General features: G+C 38.5%; 1 protein-coding gene across 9 annotated transcripts in view; it reads right to left on the minus strand.

Annotated features, from left to right (window-relative positions):
• Positions 1–25,121, minus strand: part of KIF1B (kinesin family member 1B) — a 137,807-nt gene that overhangs the window by 72,723 nt on the left and 39,963 nt on the right. For 3 of the 9 annotated variants that reach the window (XM_036123475.2, XM_036123468.2, XM_036123469.2), the window contains exons 5-15: positions 25,041–25,106; positions 20,831–21,009; positions 20,155–20,266; positions 17,963–18,040; positions 17,212–17,277; positions 16,505–16,522; positions 12,938–13,013; positions 12,137–12,215; positions 10,929–11,071; positions 9,928–9,969; positions 6,948–7,159 (exon numbers count right to left, since the gene is read on the minus strand). In XM_036123475.2, the coding sequence (XP_035979368.2) occupies positions 6,948–7,159; positions 9,928–9,969; positions 10,929–11,071; positions 12,137–12,215; positions 12,938–13,013; positions 16,505–16,522; positions 17,212–17,277; positions 17,963–18,040; positions 20,155–20,266; positions 20,831–21,009; positions 25,041–25,106 (1,071 nt within the window). The remainder of the gene's footprint in view (positions 1–6,947; positions 7,160–9,927; positions 9,970–10,928; positions 11,072–12,136; positions 12,216–12,937; positions 13,014–16,504; positions 16,523–17,211; positions 17,278–17,962; positions 18,041–20,154; positions 20,267–20,830; positions 21,010–25,040; positions 25,107–25,121) is intronic. The other 6 variants (XM_036123477.2, XM_036123474.2, XM_036123478.2 and 3 more) reach the window with 3 other exon arrangements.

Genomic DNA, 25,121 nt, shown 5'->3' on the forward strand with positions numbered 1-25,121 from the left:
AAGAAGAGCCTTATGATGTAACACGCTATGTCTAGGAAGGACAGCAAGAAGCACACAATGCCCTTTGTGGGTATGAGGCAGAATCTAATACAATGAGATTTTGTTCCTTTCTTAATATTATGTGCAATAAAATTCATGAAGACTAGGTCTCACATTAAATCAGCCCTAGATATATAAATTCTCCTAAGTCCTAATAAAAATGCCCAAGGAGTGGGTGTGTATATGTGTGTGTGTAGAAAGAGGAGTAACATTAACATCCCAAAATGCAGGACTCTATTTCTGAAAACCACTTCTACAAAAGAATAAAGCCACCAAACAATTGCTTTTGTTTCACTATTTCACCATAGCCTGATGGGGCTTAGAACGTGTTCCCCTAAAATATGGCATCTTGGCATATTGACTATTTTAAGCTGAAGTAATTTGAGAAATGGTTTCTGCAGGAAGGACTCTGAACTCCTCAAGCAGGTTTTAAGACCCTCATGAGAGGAGCCTCCTTACACCTGGAGGAAAGGAGCATCCTCATCTCCAAAGATGGAAGAACACTAAGAGGAATGTGAACAAACAGGCATTGATAAGTTCCCCCAGGTCCTATCATAATTTCCCACAACTCTTCCCTCTTTATCAAACCTAGCAAAAAAAATGCTTTAACACTTCTTTGGGTCTTTATTTCCTTATGAAGGTTCCCGTGTCACATAAAACTTAAATAAATTTGTGTGCTTTTCTCTTATTAATCTGTCTTTTGTTTGCAGAAGCCCCAGTCAAAAACCTGAAGGGTAAATGAATATTTTAATTCCTCTACAACATAACACCCTTCTGAACACAACCCAATACCTGATAGAGAAAGGGTTAGTATTAATCTCAGCCGAAGGCATATAGCCACTGAAGTGACAGTGTCCCGCTGAGTTTTTATGAATGCCAGAAATTAAGAACTAAAACATGTTTCCTGCTCTCAGGGAGTTTACTGTATATGAGGAAGAGAGAAGTAACTGATGATTCATTCATTCAATAATTATACAGAACTACATTATATGTTAAGCCCTGTTTCAGGCAACTAGGGATGTGGCAGGGAAAAAATCCTTGATTTCATGAGACTTACATTCTAGTAAAGAATGTAATCAATTTTAATCAATAATTCAAATATATAGTACATGGGATAGTGGCAAGTGCCTTGGCGAAAAAGGAAGAAAGGGAAAGGGGTAAATGAGGGAGTAATTTGGAATGGGGTTGTCAGAACAGGGCTCGCTGACAAGGTTCTGTGTGAGCAGAGACAAAGCAGGAGCTACCACATGAACATGTAAGGGAAGAGGTAAGAAATGCCTGGCATTGGGCGCCTGGGTGGCTCAGTTGGTTAAGCGACTGCCTTCGGCTCAGGTCATGATCCTGGAGTCCCTGGATCGAGTCCCACATCGGGCTCCCTGCTCGGCAGGGAGCCTGCTTCTCCCTCTGACCCTCCCCCCTCTCATGTGCTCTCTCTCTCTCTCTCTCTCATTCTGTCTCAAATAAATAAATAAAATCTTTAAAAAAAAAAAAAAAAGAAAGAAAGAAATGCCTGGCGTTTTCCAGGAACCACAGTGTGGCCAGAGCAGTGCGCTCGCAGACTGTGAATGGGTAGGGCAGGAGAAAACAACAGAACACTGTGTCACGTGCTAGAACTGAAGTGTTCACAGGTCGCTGGAGAATGGGTGAGCATAAGAATGACGCTCAGACTGATGAATGAAGGACAAGTAGGAAATCAACTCGGTGAAAAATGGAGGGAGGAAGACGACCTGAGGACAGGCACATGCAAAAAGCAGAGGAAGATCTAGTCATGGAGACGAAATTAGAAAGTCCAAAGATGATGCCAGGAGCATAAGAGTGATGAGATGCCAGTTCTGATGACAGCAGCACTAGTGATTCAGGATGAAAACCCTGCACAGTTTACAAAATAGCTCACTGTTTGATTATTTAACAGGCCATTGTAAGAAGCCTCTGGGATCTGAAAACATAATTATCTACAAAGAAAGAAACAGTGAGCACATAATACAATCAATCCTAAGGTGTCTGCGATTCGGTTTTCCGGAAGGAGGCATAGGAGCGTGTTAAAAAGCCATGAGTGAGAATTCCAGGCAGCAGCTGCAAAAGCAAAGGAGTACAGGAGTCAGGAGAAACAGACAGGGGAGCATCATGATGACGACAGTGAAGAACAACTAGCTAAGCAGGGCAAAGAGCAAAACTGATGAGCGAGTTAGAAAAGGTAGAAACATCAGTGTGGTTCCCATGAAGGGGGCTGCTGAATAGGTACTCGTTCAGAAAAGGGTCAGTCACAAAGGGGTAGATGCCAGAACAAGTCAACAGAGGGAGTGGGGAAGGTGGGGAGGAAAGACAGAACCACCTAAATTGCTCTCATTTAACTCTCCCAACACCCAGGGGCTGAAAGACTCAAACAGCTACCTGAACAGCATCTCTCCAGTGGCCTCCAAGAGGACGGATTTAGCCTGCAGTGCACGTACCCCTCCCAAGCTGAGACAGGAAACAACGTGCCACGCTAGAGGGCCAGCAACCAAAAACACCCATACAATTTCAGCAAGGAGGGAGATGGCCAGGAACCAAGTGGTCAGTAAGCACCACAGAAGTTATACAAACAACTCTAACAGAGTAGTACTAAATGCTTTTGCATAGGACCGTGAGAGGGCAAATACAAGGCAAGTTGGCACCACACCCTACGTGACAGTAAGGCTCATTAAAGACAGCTGGGTAGAAACCTTTACAGTCTCAAAATGGTCACTTCGAAAGAAAGGACTAGGGCAACAGGCTGCCCAAACAGAGCATCTAGACCAGTGCTTATTATACAGAGTGCGGCGCACAAGCCCTGATGCTGGTGATGGAATACAAACTGACCCATGAGAAACTTAACATTTTTTTTCCTGGTTGGTTATTTTCAGGAAAAGATCATGTCTGATAAGAGATTTATCTGGCTGTACAAAAGCTATTCTATTTTGGGGCAAATGTAAATTCACCCAAGGTAGCAAAATCACTGTCTAGGGATCCTGTTGTCACTCTGCTGCCAATTCTAATGTGAACTCTCTAATTTTACTTCCCACCTGGAGGGTAAATCAGGACATGATCTCTTTGTAAAAAAAGAGATTTAATGAGTTAGCTGAATATGATATTCTTTTATTTTTCATTATAGCTTCACGTTGCAATTTTTATGTTGCCTAAAAAGCTATTTTTTAGGGGCGCCTGGGTGGCTCAGCCGGTTAAGCATCTGCCTTCAGCTCAGGTCATGATCCCCAGGTCCTGGGATGGAGCCCAAATCGGGAGTCCCTGCTCAGTGAGGAGTCTGCTTCTCCTTCTCCCTCAAATAAATAAATAAAATCTTAAAAAAAAAAAAAAAAAAGCTTATTTTTTTAAAACTCTGAAAGAAAGGTTAAAGAAAATGATATTAAGCAAAAGTTCAGTGCTAGAAAAAAGCCATTTATTCCAGAACCATCTAGAGATAAAGAAACTGGGGACCAGAGAAGCTAAGAGACTAACCTGAGGCCACACTACATCCTGAGCCACTAAACCCTAGAGTGGGGTTTCCTGACTCTTGATGCTCTTTCTTCAATTAAGGTAGAATCACTAGGCTTTAAAGAAAATATTCTACAAAACAGCTCACCATCAATTAAGAAAGCATGAAGGATATTATTTCTTCAAGCCTGAATAGCAAACTTAGCATAAATAAAACTGAGATGCCAACATGAGATAACTTTTGATCTCTGAGTTATCAACTTACCCTGTAGGCAGCCCTGGCACACTGGTGCCCAATGTTGCCCATTACCTACTCTAGAAACCCAACTTATAAGATTAAATTGAAATTGGGATGCATGCTTCAGAAATGAGGAGTCCAGACGATCTTTAAGGGTCCTTCCTTCCCACAGGTAGTACACACAAAAAAATTCCAAATAAAAACAGTGACATCAGGAACCTATTTTTAAAGCTGCAAGAAATGTTGGGCTCAGGCCCCATTCAACTTTGGTCTCACATCACGAATGTCTAGCTATCTATGCAGCACTCGTTAATAATTATGTTCACACAGCTAAACACAATTTAATTTCTTTGTCATGATTCAGTTAAGGTGACAGAGAAATCCGCAGAACAAGTCAGAAATATTTCCATGAAAAAAAATTACAGTTTCAACTGTGATATTTAAAAGGTTAAATGCTTACTACATGGAACATTCCTTGAAGCCATCAGATAGCCAAGGTTTTACTGTACTGAACATAGTATGCTCTGTAAGTGTGTTCCAAGTGTGGGGCCCTTGGGCCGCCTAGCACAGCACCTGCCCTTGCATGCTTCTGTAATGGATACTTGTGGATATTTATAGTCCAAGCCTAGGCGATGGCACTCATAGTACTAACTTTGATGCCAGATTAATAAACAAACCCCAGAGCCACCACACAGTAGCTATAGTTACATATTTAAAACCTTACTGAATAAGAATCCAAATCAAGGATACATACATCCCAACTCAGTTTGAGTTGTGATTAAAAAATGAAAGCAATTACATTTCACTCTTTTGCCAGAGAGGTTTGTGGAGGGGTCGAGATTGTTTATGATGAGGTAACATGGGTCTCTTCCATATGGAAAGAAGCTATTCAAAAAACGAAGCAGAAGCAACACGTTATGCAAAAGTATTTTACCAACTGATCATATTTTTAAAGTCAAAAATAAAGAGAAGCAAAGGGAAATAAAATGTTAGGGAAGTGAATTAACCTCTATTCCTGTTTTCCATTACAGTATTTTTCTCCTGCAGTATCATGTCTTAGGAACGTAGCTCCTAAACACTCAACAATGAAGTAGTCCAAAAATGAAGAATTCTCAAGCATTTCTGTTGTATAACCACTGCCTTGCACTGTGCATGCAAGATGCTATCTGCCTGAGGCATTACAATGCAGGTCTGCCGGACTGAATTCTCACCATTCACAAAACAGGAGCAGAACGAAGGCACTTATGCCTCAGTGGACTGCCATGCTGCATTAAAAACTCAAAATCCAATGCAAAACCATCAAGAAGCAATTTTCTAAAGGTAGGGAAAATGGAAGATTTCACTTATGCTGACTTAAAGGAAAATTAAAACAGAGAAATTTATTTTCTGATGGAAGTAATACAGTTTTGTTTTGGTGGGAAGTAGGAAGGTTGGGGGGAGGGTTCCCTGAATAATGGCAGTGTTATTCCCCAGAAACTATGTGGAAGACATTGGGTGACCTAATTCTTAAAGAGTCTGGTTAACGTCTTGACTCCTAACATTCAACGTTATTTTCAGTTGGTCCCATGTGGCAGTTAGGAAAATTGTTTTCTTTTACACCAAGACGTAAGTTAACGGAAATTATAATCTTATTTGTACACCAAGGCTTTAATAGGCGATATAAGTAAGATTCAAAATCCCCAAAGATAAAGAACATCTTATATTAAATAGTAAGTAGGAGATTTCACTTCTTTCCCACGGAACCCCTGCATTTCCCCCACTGGCCCAAACAGAACCCCGCACAGCAACTTTGTCACCAATGCCCATCGTGAAAACACACACACATAAAGCTGTCCTGCACAGGCTTCACTAATGTCTTTATTACAATTCCAAAGGCAATTTTACAAAAGCAGGAATTTCTCACCCTACTCCCTTTGCTAGGTATTTCAGAACTTTACCCACTTCCTACAAACAAGTTCTGAAGCAAGAAACAAGATCATTACTTTTGTTTCTGAACCACCTTAGGTTAGAAGTAAGTAAAAAATGCCAAGGAAAAAGGTAGGCTGACTAAGAAGCAGAGGCCCAGTCTTCACATAAAATCTTTCTTGGCCTCACCTGAAAACTGAAATGAAACCTTCTGTCATCTTCAATTATCAAGCTTCATTCCCTTTTAGCGGTGAAAAGGCTCAACAAACCTTTTCCATCGTTCATTTGCCCAAGTGTGTTACTGTTCTCAACAGTGCTCGAGCGAGCGGCAGTTGTGGAGAGCGCTGAGTGCAACACAAAGAGGCCTGCCAACACAACTGCAACTTCCCAGCTCCTGAAAACACTTTCTCTGCCCTCCTTGTTTTTTCCCTGCCCTGGCCCTTGGGAATACAAAGGCCCAAAAGCGTGGATCACACGATCACCCTGGAGGCAATGAGCAGGGAAAGAAAAAGCATCTGTGATACTGTCACAGTGATTTGATGGATGGCACGGTCTGTTCTCACTGCAGTCACTGAGGGGAAGGAAGAAGCCAGGAATCAGCAGGTGCTGCTACCGCTCACTTTCATATTCACGAAGAAGACAAGAACATCCCCAATAGAGCCAAGCACAGACTGGGAGAGTGAAGCTGGGTGCCACAGCAGGTGGCCCCGCACGTGCAGGATGCAAGCGCGCAACACAGCACTGAGGCCCCTGATCCCATGGGCGCCAGCACAGGAGGAGGCAGCCCTCCCACGGCAGTTATAATAGGGTTCCAAGACTTCCTCCTATGAGCTTCCACAAGTTATCATTTCACATGTCTCTGAATAAGCCTGGTACAGCCACTCATATGCTCAAGCCTTCTTTTGGTTGTCTATTTATTTTACTAACACAGACATGGCTCTATACAGAATTCCATCTTCAAATGAATCCAAGTGCTTCTATCAAATTAGTTTCCAACTAAATTTCTAACTAAACAATGTCCCTGTGACTTATAAACTACCTGGGAATTAAAGGACATTATCTATTTATCAGTTATTTTCATGGCCAACCTATGATCTGGCCACGCATCTCTCTAATCTCTGCCTGGCCACGTGAGACTCAAGCATTCTGGTAAAAAGAAATTATCTTATAAAGCAGCACATTCCATTTTCAGGACACCTCTAAGAGTCAGAAAGTTCTTCCGTATCCTTAACAAAAATCTCGGTGATTTTTAAGACCAACTATGCTTTGTGGGGCTACACAGAACACCTTTCATTCAGTCTGAATTATTACTTACCTTTAGACGTTCAATGGCTTCCTCTCCTCCAGGTGTAGACATGATCCTCTCCTGAATACTGGTCACAGATGTTAAGCCCACCTGACTATTGAGTGAGCAGGAAGATGGAGATGAAGTAAGGGACCCCATGGATGCTGTGGAAAAATTGCCAGGGCGTTGATTCTCAGAGGCTAGCAAGTACCTATGCTTATTGTTCTGAAAATCTTTCAGATCTGGGAGACAGAAAGAAGGGAAGGCAGAAAAAGTGGAAAAGAGGGAAAGGAGCAGAGGGAGAAAAAAGACAGGAAGGAACACCAGCGTAAGAAAGGATAGCATTAAAGCGCCAAGATAAAGACACATTATAATACAAAGACAAGTTATAATTGTTCTAGATGGCAGTTCTAAAACATGTCTGTCTTTAATACTGGTATCCTAGAGGTTAAGAACCACTTCTGAAACTAAAAAATTTAGAAACTAAAAAATTCCAGGGTGGGTTAACATTGTATTTGATAGGGGGTAACCAGAGCCTCAAAGGATAATGCTCAGGCACTCTCCGTAAACAAGACATGCTACATTCCTTCTATTCCTTCTAGAGCTCCAAATCTACAATGTTTTAGATTTCCACTACTCTTAAATCCCAGTAGTTTGTAATGGTACAGGAAAGAAGATGAATATTTATTTATCAGTAGTATCAAACTGGCCCAGTATTTTATGGCATTCAGCAAAAATTCCCAAGAAGATACTACAGTTAAAACAAAAATCTGTAGTGTCCTTTGTATAGCAACATTTCAACATGCTAAAAAGCATCTTCAACATATGCTTTTTTAAAAAAGGAGAGGTAAATGTAGAAATCACAAGAAATTTGTGTAAGTTCTGGTTGAGAACTCAGGGCCAATTACCTCAACAGGGAAGAACAATTAGCAAATTAATGAAGTTGGTAGTGTTTACATTCATCTATTAGCGCAAGCAAAAATCAAGGCTGATTATTTGCTTATAATTGCAAAGTGAGGCTCTTACTCTGCCTAACAGTACTCCATGAGTCACTGGTGAGCTGAGTTCCTAGTATGGAATTCAAGTTTCAAGGACATACTTTCACTTACTAAGGTCTTTAATAGAACTGTAAGTTTTGTTTTTAAATTTAGTTTTGATAAAAAGAGCCACAAACAACAAAATTCATTAATTTGCTGCTTGTACTTTCCTTCATTAGTCATCCCTGTCGAACAGACACCAGAGGAAAACCATAGGTATTGATGGATTTCTATTTTAAAATTAGCTTATGTTTAAAAATGTGAGAAAACCTACATTGCTTAAAATTCATACCAAAACTAACTTAAGTTTTCCTTAAATGATACGAGTCAATGCAGAGTCAGAAAACATTATTATTTGCTCTCTCCGGGTCTACTCATTTCTACTTAATCAAAGCCAGTTCTTGAAACCCCTTAAAACCAGTGGTTGCTTCAAGACAGTTTGAAAACCACCATCTGCAAATATAGAACATAGGAAAACAAGCAAGTTTTAAAAGGGGGATGGGAACTGGAGCAAAAAATCAGCCATCAGGTGATGGCAGCAAGGTAGGAAAGAATAGGATGGGTGGAGCTTAGAAGGTCCAATGGACACATGCAAGCCCTAAAAGAAATTAAGAGTAGTAGACTGAAATGGAAATTCAGAAGTAGTCAGGGCTGCTTTCCTGCATGGAGACAAAATTAAAACTTAGTCATGCATAGCTTTTTGGGAGATGCCACAACTGCTCAGAAAAGAGTAAGGCAACAAGCTGGTAGCAGCACCAGCTGGGGCACAAAAGCAAGAACAAGATGGTGTCTTTCTCACATCAGTATCAGTCAGCTTCGGAAATCTCAGACAGAGCTGTTCCAGTCCAAGAGTCACTCTGTATTGGAGTGTTATTGTGTCCTCAAGGCGTAGCCTCATCACAGTGGCCAGGGCTACGTTTGCTTTCACCTATGTATTTCCTCCCTTCAAGCCCTATTACGTGCCTCATTAAATGAACAAGCAAATCAATTAAAATCTAAAACTTAACCAAGAAGTCAAGATTCTTCATTTCTTCTAAGATAAAAATCCCCTCATGAATTATCTTAAAAGGGTAAGAAATCATGTCCTCACCAACTTAATGATATCTATGGAGAGGAACGAGGTGTGATCCTTCATAAAAATGTCTCATTTCGAACACACATTTTAGACACCCAAGTTTTTAAAATCTAATGTGTAATTCCAGAAAAGGAGAGGAAAAAAAAAAGTTTTCCTAACCACTATGTAAGCTGAGGCCCAAGATATGGAGGAAACTAACTTAGCATAAGCACAGGTGGGTGCTAACCCAACACTCAGAGCTACTCAGTCAGGGATAGTTTAGCCAACCAGAAGTGATTGTTTTTAATTGTACATACATCAAGGCTCAGAATTACATAGCTAATTTAAAATGAGTTTTCTATTAAATAATCAGACACGTGAAGGATCTCAAGAGGCCAAAAAAGGTATAGTAATGATATTAAAAGCTGGGGCTCTGAGTTACACTATCCAATCGAACTACACAGAAACCATGGGATCTCTGGAGCAAATTAACCACCCAGGCAAGGGTGTCCTCATGGGTAAAATGGGCATAACAATCTTTTCCAGAATCAGTGACAGGATTAAGTGAGATAATACATTCAAGGTCACTATAAACACTCAGGAAATGTGAGCTGCTGTCATCGCCATCATCATCCTCTAGGACTTTGGATTCAGTTTAATCACATAAGTGGAAAAACTGAAGAGCAGAAGCAGCAAGAGACTCTTAAGCCTCTAAACTACTTAACCCATAAACTGAAATTCAGCAGCGTTTGCTACATGGAGAAGGGCAAAAACAGGATCATTTCTGAATCTACAGTATGCTCTGTCTGGGATTTCCCTGTTAGGATTGCTGGCATGCAAAGCTCATTTTAAGGCTGATCCAGCAGAGGCAGATTAGCAAATCAGAGTACTGGAAATAACCAATACATGAAATACACACATTTGCCTCCACTTCCAGAGTAATCATCGATCAATGGATCAACTGAAGGTAAGCAGGAGGGAAAATACAAGAAGGGTCAAAGTTCAGGTTCAGCAGTGACACAGAGAGGGAACAGAGCAGCATTTGGGAAGATGAAAAAAATTAACACTTAAAATAGATTATCATTTTGCACACTGTATTCATTTAAACTCAGGTGTTAATCCGTAAGAAGAACTAAACTAGAAGAGACTTTGAAAATCTTATTAGAATTTAAATATTAATTTTTCACTCAAAAAATAAATATATACTTTATCAAATAAACCCATATACTATTCTACCTGAATCATCCAGTTAACTTCTGATTAGACATTATGCAAGGAGATCATGGAGGTTAAAAAAAGATTCATTTTAAGACAACACTGTAAAATAGTATTCTCTGAAAGTCTAGTTCTTGAATTTGACAGAAAATGGATATTTTTCCCTTCATGTGTTCATAGGGAGCTGGGTGGGGAGTGTCCTTTCATCATTCTGCAGGAGGGGAAAGATACCACTCAAAGGTAAATCTTATCTGAAAGGGGACTGGAATGGTGGATTTGTTACACATATATTACCACTACTACATTAATCCAGAGAAGCCCCAGTACAAAAACAAAAATTTCAAGTACCAATTTTACAAAGTGATGAATTTCTCCGTGAGAATAAACTCAACATTCCAAATAAACTTCACTGCTGATCTAAAATGAAAATCTAATAAAAATACAAGCGGTATTTTTTACCGCTTGTATTTTTACATATTTACATTTTAAAAACTAATTTCATGAGTTCAGCTGGATAGCCTGGTACATACTATATAAAGAAAGATTCTGAGATCATTTTCGCTGGATTTTTTTGAAAGAAAAAACAAAAACAAAAAAAACCCTGTTATACCATCTAACTTCATCATGTTCTTTGAATCCAAGTTTAAATATAAGAACCCTGAAGAGGAAAAGATTAGAGTTTATGTTGATCCTTAATTCACTTACTATCAATAATATCTCCCAGCCCCTGAGCACGAAGAAGATCCTTCAGCCGTGTCACCTCCTCCTTTAATTCACGAACCAGTTTGGCATTGGGGTCCTCATTGATAACAGCATTGCACTTAATTTGTTTTGCACGATCTGCATATCTATATCCAAAAAGAACATTCATTTTTGCCATTCCTCAGATACTCTACTTCTCATAAGTAACATGTCATTATTTCTAACTCTAAATCAAACAGCTTGAGTATTTACACATTTTATGAGCCTTACTAATAACATATGCATAGAAAGTTTTATAATATCTTATCAAGATGAGGAAAAAGGCTCAGATGAATTTTAGTGAGTTACCCAAAATCATAAAAGAAATACCAAAATACCAAAAAGAAGACTCAAAATGCATTTGTGAGACTATATAGGGTTCTTTCCATCACTGGGAGAAGAGTAGAAAGTTCCAGATTAAAGTAATGAAAACTATTCATAAATAGAAATACAGCTGACCCTTGAACAACGTGGGTTAGAACTGCACTTATAATCAGATTTTTTTCGATAAACACAGTCCAGTACTGTAAATGTATTTTCTCTTCTTAATTTTCTTAATAACATGTTCTCTCCTATAATTCACTTTATTGTAAGAAAACATATGGCTTATATGCATATACATATGTATTTGTACAACTTACAAAATACAAAATATGCATTAATCAACTGTTTATGTTATCACTAAGGCTTCTGGTCAACAGCAGGCTGTTAGTAGTTGAGTTTTTGGGGAGTCAAGTTATATGCGGATTTTTGAGTGTGCAGAGGGTTGGCACCCCTAACTACTGTGTTGTTCAAGGGCCGACTATATTCTATTAGTGAACATTCTGTAATTTTTTTTTTAACACTATGTGTACTCATAATTGTATTACTTGTTAAGAGTTGAGCATCTCTATAATGATGAAGACCACAAGGGAACTTCTTTTTACAGAAATGAAAATCGTAACAAACTGAAATTGAAAACCATAAACAGGTAAATTCTATTATAATAAAAATATCCCCCGCCCAAAAAAATAAATAGAAATCTCCCCCAACCCATGTTTTCCCTGTTATGAGAGGGATGGATCATTATTTACATAAAAAATTACCCATATAGCATAAGAAAACCAATGGCATAACAAAATGACTTATGGTGGCACAGTATTCTATTTAGCTATCAAGAGCAATTGGAGTACCTCAGAGTGCTCAAAGTTTCATCATAGTTGATATCTGCTGGGCTCAGAGCAGCAACCATTGCAGTCCGAGAATTGCCACCTAAGAAGATGAATCATGGTTATTGCACATCATATTCATTTTAGAAAGAAGAATTTTATTAAATTTATGTCAAATTAGACAACACCATCTCAGATCCTAAGATTTAATCAAGAGTCAACAAATGTCTTGAATGCTCCCATGCCGGGCACTGTCATACTGTTAATCTTGGGTGTTTGGATCTACTGTGACCAGTTCTCCTCTCCCCACTCCAGTTAAGACCTCAGCCACTCCACCAAAGTGCTCTTAATGAGTCAAAGTCACAGTGACATGGACAGTCCAGCAGGCCATTCTCACTCTCTTCCTTCTATCAGTGTCATTTCCCTTCTAAAAGGAAGGAGGGAAAGAGGCTAACAGAACAGAGAATAAAGAGAATGACCTGAAGGTCCAAAACCATCAGCAAAAAGGTAACATGGAGTTTCCAAAGAGGTTTGAAGAAGGAGCGATAGTTTGAAGCAGGTGTGGTTAGTAAGAAAACCACACCACCACACCACAGTCCATGTTCCCAGGTCAACAAGATGGGGAAGAAAACCCTGATTAAAAAGTAAGCAAAACATAATTAAAAAAAAAAAAAAAAAGCAACCAAATCCAACCAGCTTAAATCAAGAGTAACATGGATATCTGGAGATTATTTTTCTCCAAAACAAACATATAAGACAATTAACCACAAAAGATAATCAATAAACAGCTTTAAAAAGGTAACTACACACAAGTGATCAACATACCTAGATTTTCTCGAAGGAGCCAAGTAAGTACAGAATCCCTGTAAGGAATAAAATCAGTCTTCTTCTTCTTCTTACTCTATTAAACAGAAAGAAATGGTCTTAGTATTGTTAGGGAGGAAAAATTCACTTGAAAGGCAAACAAGTCCAAAATTTCTGAGTAAACTATAGTAGAACCCTATCACTGTTGAAATTTAACATTCATGGCTTCAATTCTTCACCATACCCAAAGTTCATGCAATAAAGTAATTTTTTCTTTTTATATTTTATTTTGAAAAATTTCCAGTGTACATGACGTTTAGAGAGTAGCATAATGACCGACCATATATCCATCATGCAACTCCAACCGTTATCAATATTTTGCCAATCATGTTTCTATTATCCCTCAAACACTATACTTTTTCTTCCTGAACAATTTTGGAATAAATTGCAGACACCATGCCCTTTTATCCCTAAATACTTCAGCAGATAAGGACATTCTCTTACACAATCACAGTTCAATGACTGAGTTCAGGAAATTTAACATCAGTATAATACTATTATTTAATATCCTGTCTATATCATATCTTTTACAGCTGGTAGTGTTTTAAAGCAAATCCAACATTTCACCTATAAATAAATATTTCAGATACCTATTTCCAACAGAGAAGGAGTTCTTTTTTTCTTTAAGTCTCAAACAATGATTTTTTACTTTTGCAGAGGGGCAAATACAAATCCTGGGCATTCCAGGTTAGATGTGCAGGAACCAAGTCATTTAGTTAATGAATTTACTTGGCCAATCACCAAATCATTAAGTGGACTGTTGCATCTCTAACAACTCTTATAGAAGTAATACACATTTGGTTTCTTTAGAAAGAAATCACACTCCAAATAAATTCAACCAACAGAGTTAGGACTCAAAGTGAAAAGGTCTAAGACAGTGATGCGATTTGCTAATCTGGAGCTTGGTAAAGACTGCAAGATGAATGGTCTGTATATACGTACCAAGCATTGACTTATACAGCTGTGACCCTCCTCTTTATCATGAGATACAGCAAAAGGCACCAATACAAAGCCAGTACTAAAATGGAGGAAATTATATCCTTTGAAAGTAAAAATTAATGCAAACCCTTTGCAGATAACAGCTACTGCAATTATGTCCTGGCTGATGACTAGGTCGTGATAATTTAAGAGCCACTAAGGGGAAGCCAGGGTTCACTGATAAACATCTCTTCCCAATCCTGGTATAATCTGAGGTTAAACTAAGGACAATCTAGTTCTTGCGAAAACATGGGGGTATTCAGAAAAAGAGTACTAAGTAGCTGACCTCTGGTCTGTCAAGGAGGAAAGGAAGTAGGCAAGTAGCAATTTAATTCCATCTCTTATCAAAAACATTCCCTCCAATTCATCCTATCCCACCCACAGACACACTTTCCACCAATGAGAAAGTCATTTCCCATAGCAGGATCTATTTCCAAATGACAAAGACCTGTGGGGAGAATTAACCCTCTCAGTCAATCACAGCTTAGCGGGACTATCAGTCCACTGCAAAATTCTTGAGTCCTGAGACCTCAATTCTTCCTTCTCTAGCCCCTCAACACTCCACTTTGCCTACAGTTAGTACTGAAAATGCTACAAGATCTAAAGTACGTCACTTACAAGGATTGCAAACAGTACTATAAAAATAAGGAGTTTCTCTTTGCCAAAAGATGTTCTATTTTCATTTTGGTCAATTAGACTAAATTAAGAAGGAGTAGCTAAATAAAGAAGCATGAATAGAACTTCCATATTTTCCATCTGAAAATATCTCAGAATTTTAGCCACTTCTTCTCTATTTGCTCTCTTACACAAATTAATCTCATCTATTCTCACAAATAAGGGCCTCAGTAATTACCTAAACAGGTTTACTTACTTACATCACTAGCCTCTCTAAAAAGAAGTGCTATCAAGTATGGACAATAATAATCCTGTTTCTCTCCCCAGTGGGAATAACAGTACATTTTAATTCACCAAAAATTATGCTTATCACATAAAAACTAAAATTTGTCTTTGATCTGTTATAGTTATGGCATAGATGCAAAGTTCTAAGCTGGATTTTCCAAAACTAATTCTAAAAAAGTCATTTGCAAATTATTGTGGCACAGAGCAATATGGGATATATGCAGATAAATGTAAACTTTTCCTTTGGTTGATAAAGAATGTTAAAAAAAATGAGCAAATGGACAGGACAAGTTAGAAAAACCACTAAATTTTAACAGCTTTCATGGTTCTGGGACTCAGATTAGATATCTGAAGAATATCCAAACTATTGCATAATATCAAATAACAGATAGACTTTAAATCTAAGGCAGCTTTTTCCAATAAGCCAAAAGAAACAGAAAAAAAAGTATTACTCTTTTTTTTTTTTTTTAAAGATTTTATTTATTTATTTGACAGAGAGAGACACAGCGAGAGAGAGAACACAAGCAGAGGGAGTGTGAGAGGGAGAAGCAGGCTTCCCTCGGAGCAGGGAGCCCGATGCAGGGCTCGATCCCAGGACCCCGGGATCATGACCTGAGCCGAAGGCATACGCTTAACGACTGCGCCGCCCAGGCGCCCCAGTATTACTTCTTATTAAGTAATTTTTGTACAAGTAGAGAACAAACCTATATATTTTAAAATATGAGTATAAAATATTTCATCTTGCAGGGGCACCTGGGTGGTTCAGTCGGTTAAGCGTCTGCCTTCGGCTCAGGTCATGATCTCCGGGTCCTGGGATCAAGCCCCATGTCGGGCTCCCTGCTCAACAGGGAGTCTGCTTACCCTCTGCCTCTGCTCACGCTGTCTCTCTCTCTCTCAAATAAATAAAATCTTTTAAAAAATAAAATATTTCATTGCAGATATCGCCTTTATCTCCAATGTTACTCATGTGATTCAGAACTGTTGAGTGCTCTATTATAAATGCAAATAGTACTAAGAAATTTTAGAGTACTTGTAAGGAAATATAAGGAAAAGTCTATCATATTTGGATTAAAAGGATGCAAAGAGCATGTGTTCTAGATACAGACTTTAACTTGATTCTACAGCCTTCACTTTATGTATAACCAAAGAGTAGAAAAAAATTTTTTAACAATTTAAATAATCCATGACTTTTCATGATAGGAAACAAGATTATACAAAGAGGTTTAAGAAAAATATCCTAATAATTTCAAGAAGGCAGCTATATTTTAGAATAGTACCCATAAGAAATATCTTTATTGCCCTTTCAAGAGGTTTATAGGTGACTTCTTCAAGTGACAGTCCTACAGATCACTAGGAGAAACATCATTAAGATAACACAATATAGAAGCTTCCTCAGTTTCTCTCTTGTTCCTTTATTCTGAATTCCTTCTCCAAAACACATCATGTTCCCTAAATTAGGTTTGGTGTGCAGTCTCATGATTCATGGTCACTCTAAACAGCAATTCTAAATTCCAGAGCCAGAAAGCAAGTAACAAGAAGTTATTTTTCAAGGTTCCATTCCTACTTATGCCTCCATACAACCTGCTGAGGATTTACAATCATCACAATTGATTCTACAGCTAGTTCAATGCCTAACAAACCCCACCGTACCTTGCTGGTGCAGTTATCCTATAGATGAAGCATTTAAAAGAAAGAATGAGAACACAGGATAAGCCTTCAAACAGAAAGTACTTTAAAGTAATAAACTGAGTATGACTTTTCAGAAACAAGCAAGAAAGCATTTGATTCTTTTTAGGGATTCAAATAATATACTAAACTAGAATGCAAAATGACTAGTACTTCCTTAGTCTTTAACCTAAAAAATGAAGCCCCTGATACAAAAGTGTTTCAGATTTAGTGTCCCACTGTTAAAGAATAGGAAAGAATAACACAATTTTAAAAAGTATATTATTGGCCCCCAAATCAACAGCATTCACCAAGGCAAATGCTTAAAAAACCCCAAAAGGTACTGCATCCTACTTAAAAAAGATTGTATAGGAAAAGAACATGCAACAAAAACCCTTGGTTTTGATGAGAAACCTGAAGTAAGGCTAAAAAAGGAATCAAACCCTAGGTCTTTGTAAAGAGCTAGTTTTCAGTCTAGCCTTTATAGATCTATGTTTACTTTCTCCTTAATCTTTTATGTTCAGTAGAAAGTCAAAGTGTGCTATACCTAGTATCTTATCTGAAAAGCTCTTAAAGGAGAAAAGATTACACAAAAGGGCCAAAAAAGGTCAGTCTTCATAAACACAAAATATCATCAAGTACATTTGCTGAACAGGCAAGTTTTCCCATGTAACCAAGTATATAATACTTACCACCTCTGCCAAGGCTGAAATGACTTTGCCCAGAGTTGTGAGAGACTTATTAATATTTGCTCCTTCCTGAAATCAATACCAAACACGAAAGAATTATGATGAAGAATTTCTTCCACTGCCATATCATCTATAATGCATAGGATACAATTAAGCCTTGTATTAGCACTCTTTGTTTACTTATGACCACAAGTTCTAAAAACCTCTTTTAGTCCTCAGTCTCTCCCCTGTTCACTTAATGCCATGCCAGGACCACACACCTAACTCACAGTCCTGAGTATCGGCAAGATGGCTTGCCCCAAAAGCTTATGGAGGCAGCCTTCTTCCCCCAACTCACCAACATGCAATTTCTGCTCTTGTTAAGTAAGCATCCCTCTGGTGAGGGCTGTGTGTGTTCTCACATTTGGATCTTGTACCATTAGTGTCGCTTCCATCCAGCTTGTTCCTCAAAACACCTTTCAGCTTTCACCTTGACCATCAAGTCCTCCTTAACTATTACATTATGTTACTTATCTTTCATTGAAGTTATAGATCAGGCATCAGCAAAATGTTTCTGTAAAGGTTTTGCAGGCCATGTGGTCTCTGTCATAAGCTCTCAGACTTACTGTTGTAGACAACACACAAACAAAGGTGGCTGTGTCCCAATAAAATTTTATTTACAACAACAGGTCAGATTTTACCGACTGGCCATAGTTTGCTGACCTATGTTACAGAACATTTACTGACTATGTCAACTGTTTGATAAAATAAATACCTTTAATCGAGTCCCTTTGGCACCAGTTGAATCAGCTCGTTCACTTCCTGCTAGATCCACCAAGCTGATTTTACTGACCTGGTCAAGAACAAGAACATTGGGGTAATTCAAAAATAAGCAATGTAGAACTAGAAAACATTAAGAGGCAGGAAATTAAAAATCGGGCATGAAGAAGACTACAAATATTAGTTAGGGCTCTTACATATAGCACAAGAAGACACAGCATGCACAAAAGTTCACAGCAATTTTCTTGGTTCAAAATAAGTAATTTTAAGATACACATGACATATTTTATAACGGTGTGTCATAAAAATATAAAACTCAATAACCCATTAAATGGCATATTAAATATGAAGCCTCCAGCAACTGGAACTCTCACACACTGCTGGTGGGAATGTATTATGATACAGTCACTCTGGAAGAAAGTATAGCAGAGTTATAGACCTACAGAGCTAAACATATACCTACCGTAAGACTTGACCATTGTACTCCCAGGTATTTACCAAGAGAAACAAAAGCAAATATCCACACAAAGACTTGTACACAAATGTTCACGGCATTTTCTTTTTTTTTTTTTAAAGATTTTTATTTATTTATTGAGAGAGAGAGAGAATGATAGAGAGAGAGTATGAGAGGGAGGAGGGTGAGAGGGAGAAGCAGACTCCCTGCTGAGCAGGGAGCCCGATGCGGGACTCAATCCTGGGACTCCAGGATCATGACCTGAGCCGAAGGCAGTCGCTTAACCAACTGAGCCACCCAGGCGCCCCATTCACGGCATTTTCATTTTCATGATCAAAAACTGGGAACAATTTAAATGCCCACCACCAACAGGCGAGTTAATGCACTAACTGTGATATATCTATATAGTGGACTACTAATCAGCAATGAAAACAAGTGAACTACTGATAGACAAAACAACATAGGTAAATTTCAAAATTATGCTAAGTGAAAGAAGCAAGGCAAGAAAATAGTACATACTCTATAATTCCATTCATATAAAATTCTGGAAAGTGTAAACTAATCTGCAGTGACAAAAAGCAGATCAGAATTGCCTAAGTACCAGGGTGGAAGAAGTGATACAGTTAGATTATAAAGCAGCATGAGGCAACTTTTCAGGGGAATGGACGTGGTAATGACTTGGACTATGATATTGGTTTTAAAGGTGCATACACAGGAATCCAATTTTATACTTTAAATATGTGTGGTCTATTGTACTTCAACAAATCAATAAAGTTGTTAAAAAAAAATAAAGCTTCAGGAAAGTTAGACAAAAGTATCCAAAATGGATTATCAAAGAAGCTATGGTTATAGGATTATCATTATTTTTGTAGATGTGACATCATAGAAGAATAAAATGGTTTCACACAAGATGTACTAAATAGCATTAATATTGTAACTAGCTAAGCAGTGTCAAGTTATCTGATCACCTATATGAAGGGTATGTTTTTTTAAAATAATTTTCAGCTAAACATACGCTAAAATTCAGATTTATTGAATGGTTACTCTGAGCCAGGCACTATTATATGCACTAACCTGTATCAATATTTAATCATCTTAACAATCCTATGAGGTTGGGGAAACTGAGGCACAAAGAGGTTAAGGAACTTGCCCAAGGTAACAGTGCTGCAAAGTGGTAGAGGCAGGATCTAAATCAAGCAGTTTAACTCCAAAGTCTACTATATTTACCTACTGTAGAAAAGGAGACATTAACAAGCAAGGTATTCGAAGAGCATCAGGACTGCTGTGCAGTCCTTTACTTTCCAAGGAAAAACACACCTTGCCTGCTTAATTGTTTGCTTAAATATTTAATCCCACAATAACATTATCAGAGCTCAAAACAAACAAAAAAACCTATATACCAAGCAAGTAATTAAGAGGTTCTAGTCAAGAAGAAAAAAAAAGGAAGATTTTCTCCCCACAGAACTGCTTAACTCTCTTGCACAGAGTAATTTTTGAGACCCAATGTCTTTGTTTTTTCTTAAGCCTATTTTCTATCTTGCAATTTCACTCAAAAACCCATGCTCAAAATTGGTTTAGAGTGGGAATAAAAATGACAAGCAAAAGATACAAAATATTCACCATTAAGTTAAAGGGCAACTTTCTCCCCTCCATAAGATGCAGAGTGTAGCAAGAGGGACTTCTGAAAATCCCCATTCTATACAACTCAAGCCCGGACACTGAAGTTGTCCTACCTTCTCAGTGGAAAGGTTGGTCTCAGTATCATGTTTCTTCTGGGTGAAAACAATGGTAAACACCGCATGGGAACGGCTACTTGTTTCATTCATGTTGGTAGCTGCCACCGTCCTAAATAAACACAAAGGTGACATGTGACAATGGAATTGTTAGATGAAAGTTAAAATGGACAGCAGGCTCCATGTTAACTGTAACAATCACAAGCAACAACTTTATTCATAGATCATGAGATTGTCACTTACATAAATTGTTCTCAATACACCTTATCTGTGAGCCTATCAAGTTATCCCCGACTCCAAAGGTCCCCCATCAGAATCATTTTTCATACCTCAATTGTCCCTTTAGAAACCACCGACGCACTTAATTTGTATTCTTTATTTTGCAATCAGTTACTTCCATAGGCATGTGATTATCCAACATTTTACCATGACTTAATCAAAACCTGATATTAAAACTTAACCAAAGTTCTGACATGTTTCAGCACTGCATTGTTTTGCTGAGAGGATGCTGACTATGCGGAAGCCCTTACTTTTTACCCCAGCACAGCCAAAGGATCAGAGGATCTACAATTAAAGCAACTTTCATAAGTATAAAGGTGGTCTCAAATCCTTAACTGGGAATAAAGGACCTGAAAATGTGCCAAAGCCTTCAGTCATTAGTCTATTTCTACCATACCTGGCTTTGTTCCCAGCATCCATGAGGTCAGCAATGTCTGTGTAGGAAGTGACTGCCAGCTTGGACAGATCCTCCACATATGGGCCAAGAAGTGGGTGTTCACGCACACGCAAATGACCCTTGTTTTTTGGATTCAGCAGGTCTCGTACTCGTTCACAGTAAATTTCCATGTAGCTCACCTAGGAACAAATTATTAAAGTGAACTGGAGGACTTGGAAAAAGACTATACATTAAAAAAAAAAATTTAACAACTTTTATTAAAAGCTCTACAACTGGGGTGCCTGGATGGCTCAGTTGGTGAAGCATCTTGCCTTCGGCTCAAGTCATGGTCTCAGGGTCCTGGGATCAAGTCCAGCATCAGGCTCCTTGCTCAGTAGGGAGCCTGTTTTTCCCTCTCCCTCTGCTGCTCCCCCTGCTTGTGTTCTCTCTCTCTCTGTCAAATAAGTAAATAAAATCTTTAAAAAAAAAAAAAAAAGGCTCTACAATTAGGGGCATCTGGCTGGCTCAGTCAGTAGAGCACACAACTCTTGATCTTGGGGTCGTGAGTTCAAGACCCACACTGGGCGCAGAGATTACTTTTAAAAAAAGCTCTACAATGAGAGATCAGCAATCTTTTTTTTTTTTTAAGATTTTATTTATTTGACAGAGAGAGTGAGAGAGCACAAGCAGGGAAGCAGGAGAAGGAGAGGGAGAAGCAGGCTCCCCGTTGAGCAGGGAGCCCAATGAGGGACTCGATCCCAGGACCCTGGGATCACGACCTGAGCCGAAGGCAGATGCTTAACCATCTGAGCCACCCAGGCGCCCGAGATCAGCAATCTTTATAAAGGGAAATGCCATAGGTCTAGTCCATTTTATTCTATTAACAGTTGCACAGACATCACTGACTAGCTTAGAATCAGCCTTCTGACGGTCTCAGGAAAGAAAAGGAGGTAAGAAGGCTACCTCTGCAATCAGTAGCCGCTACTTGTCTAAGTCAGAAAAAATACCATTTTTAGTAGCAACTTACCAGTTACTAATACACTTTAAAAAATGTATGCTGTTGTCAATAGTTAAGGATTACAGTGAGGTTACTCTAAAAGCTTGGAAATAAAAATTCTATTAGTGTTAAAATCAAGAAACACTATCGATATTCCAGAGCAGGGAAGACAAAAGAGACCAGCAACCCCAGCACTGTAAGACTGAGCACACACAAACCATGTATCTACCACAAGGAGTGAGGACTGGTCAGCAAGGAGCCTGACGGCATGGTGGGACCCATCCACAACTTATGAGGGAAGAGGAAGCCTCAGCAAGTACACTACCGGAACTCCCATCCCACCAGCAGACCGTTCCTATCATGGGGTTGAAGTTCTCAGACTATCCTTTCTTTACCTGAGCCAAGCAAGCATCTCAATCGTCTAGTCAGCTCCTCCCTCTCTAATTCCATGCTCACTAAAAAACCAACAGGGTTCCAACAGAAGTCTGTCCACAGGAAGATACAAAGATCACATACCAGGCTTGCTAATACTGAGTGTTCTGGTCTAGGGAAGAGTTTTCCTCAAGGGAAAGTAACAAAACTAGTGGTTTCATAACATAAGTCAAATGAGCTTCACTAAAGAGTCTGGCTTTGAAGGATGCTTCTGGTCCTGATTTATCTATAAGATCAGACTTCTAAGCAAATAAGGCTCTGGACTAGGGGAAATTCACCACAGGAAGCCTCATTATGGTCTTCCCTTGTGTATCCTGAGCTAGTCGAGCACACAATAAAATTTCAGCACTTGTCAACTTTAAATTTCTATAGACACATTTCCGAGTGTCTGAAACAACAGAATCTCCATTTCTATTGTTTTCTTTCACTCGGTCTCAGATCTGACTGTATATTTACACTGTATTTTAAAATCAGTTTTTTAAATATTGAGAACCCGTGAAGTAACTGATCCCCTATGAGATTAAAACAACAGGACAACAAGTATTCCTTCTTAAAGCAGGTCTTCCTACAAAGTGAAATGGTACTTTATTCATTCTTGTGTAGTACTTAAACTTGGACATAAACTCCAGAATCCCAGAAAGATACTATATCTTCTTGGAAAACTTAACCTCTTTTCACCAAGGTGTGGGGAAGCATGAGAACCCAAGTAACCGAGGTAAAGGCTGCTGTGCTCTGCTACTTATTCTCTACCATGCAAACCCACCTCAAGCCAGCACTAGTTCTTTTACTTCTGAGGCAACCATTACAGACCCCACTTGGCAAATTCAATTCACTGAGTAGCATTATCTTCCAGGCACTTTCTAGGCACATGGCATACATCAGTAAATAAAACAGACAAAAATCCCTGCCCCAGCGAGCTTACGATTCTAAATAAAAATAAACAACACATACATAAATAAACAGAGAGAATTATAAAGTAGGTTAGAACATGATGATTACTATGGAGGGAAAAAGAACAGGACAAGAGAGACCAGTAGTGCTGGGGTGGAGGGCAAGTTGCAGTGTTAATTAAGGTGGTCAAAGTACACTTCGTTGAGAGGGTAAGACTTGAGCAAATGACCTGAAGGAGGTGAAACACTTAGACAAAAAGATATCCAAAGGAAGAAAATTTCAGGCAGAAAAAAAGGTAAATGTAAAGGCCCTGAGGTAGGAAAGTTCCTATTGTTCCAGAAACAGCAAAAAGCCAGTGTGGCCGGAGCAAATAGAGGGAAGCAGAAGAGGAGGTAGAGGTCCCACAACTATAAGGAACCACAGTATCAATTAGGGATCTACACCGCACTCCAAGAGAGCCTATGAACTCCGATATGAAAGGAAATGGCATCTTCTTTTATTATCTATAAGCTCAAAAAACTGTCACATTCTGTCATTCTCTATCCTTTGAATTTATTTAAAATATGTGATATTTTAATAAGAATAAAAATCTACTGAATTTGAACGCCTGGGTGGCTCAGTTGGTTAAGCGACTGCCTTTGGCTCGGGTCATGATCCCGGAGTCCTGGGATCGAGTCCGACATCGGGCTCCCGGCTCAGCGGGGAGCCTGCTTCTCCCTCTGACCCTCTCCCCTCTCATGCTGTTTCTCTCTCTCTCTCTCTTTCTCTCAAATAAATAAATAAAATCTTAAAAAAAAAAATCTACTGAATTTTCATTTGCTATACATCTAGTCTTCAAAAAGAATAGTTATAGGATGAGACAAGTTATTTGGAGAATTAATTTTAACAAAAAATATTTTTAGAGCTGCACATTCCCCTTTTGGTGTATCATAGTCACAAGGCAGAATTCTCTAAAATTAATAAATTTATGCAACACTTTATAGGTAAAGAAAAAACCCAAACCAGCTAGGTGGGTCAACTAGAAATTGTGTAAGTCCTACAGAAAATCACAACACATACATAAAAAAAAAAAGTTTGCTTAAAAACAGCTTCATGTCTCAGAACAAAAGGCTCATGTTAACAGAACGCTTTAGTAATTTCAGTTTCTATAGAACTGAGTACCAAAACTGGAGATAAGTGAAACAACAGCTTCAAAAAGCACATATCAATGAGTAGAAATGTTTATCAACTATATTAATATATATAATATAATTCTATAGACCTCCTCTTCATAGAGCTGGAGTATACACTGGATGAAGAATAACTGTCTAAGATTATAAGCAATTATAAAGGAGGAAGAGGAGAAGAGATCTGATTATATAGATTTTAAAAACCATGTCAAAAATCACTATTAATAAATATGAAAGGGGGAAAGAGTTCACACAAATGATTAAGATAAACACCGCAATCCCAAAATGTAAACAGGCATATGCATAATTTACAAGATGTTCAATTACACTAATTATCAAAAAAACTCTAATTTAAATAAGTGAAAAAGAGTGCCCTTATCAAGTTGGCAGAGAAGAAACAAAAATATTAAAAGTTGGCAAGGACACAATGGGTGCTTACACCCTCTTGATGGGACTGAAAATTGGTACAGTGTTTCCTTCTAAAAAGCCATTTGGCAATTCACATGTATTGTTTGACAACCTGATACATAAAGGAAGTAACTAAAAATAAAGCTTATGAACAAGCTTCTGACTTATTTAACTGCAACATTATTGATGATGAACAAAACTTAGAAATAGTCTAAGCATACAAAATTGGGGGAGTAGTTAAGTGATCTATAGTCATCATTTGGGACCACTGAAAAGTAACACTGGAGGGAATGGAGTCCAGAGGCCTATGGCTTTAACCCACGGTTGTACTCACCTCTACAGAGTAAGACATTTCTTCATTACAGTTGTCATTGATTTTCTCGAATAGTTCTTCACATAACTACAGAAGCAGAAG

The sequence above is a fragment of the Halichoerus grypus genome, chromosome 5 (genome assembly GCF_964656455.1).
Source record: "Halichoerus grypus chromosome 5, mHalGry1.hap1.1, whole genome shotgun sequence".
Classification (NCBI taxonomy): Eukaryota; Metazoa; Chordata; class Mammalia; order Carnivora; family Phocidae; genus Halichoerus; species Halichoerus grypus.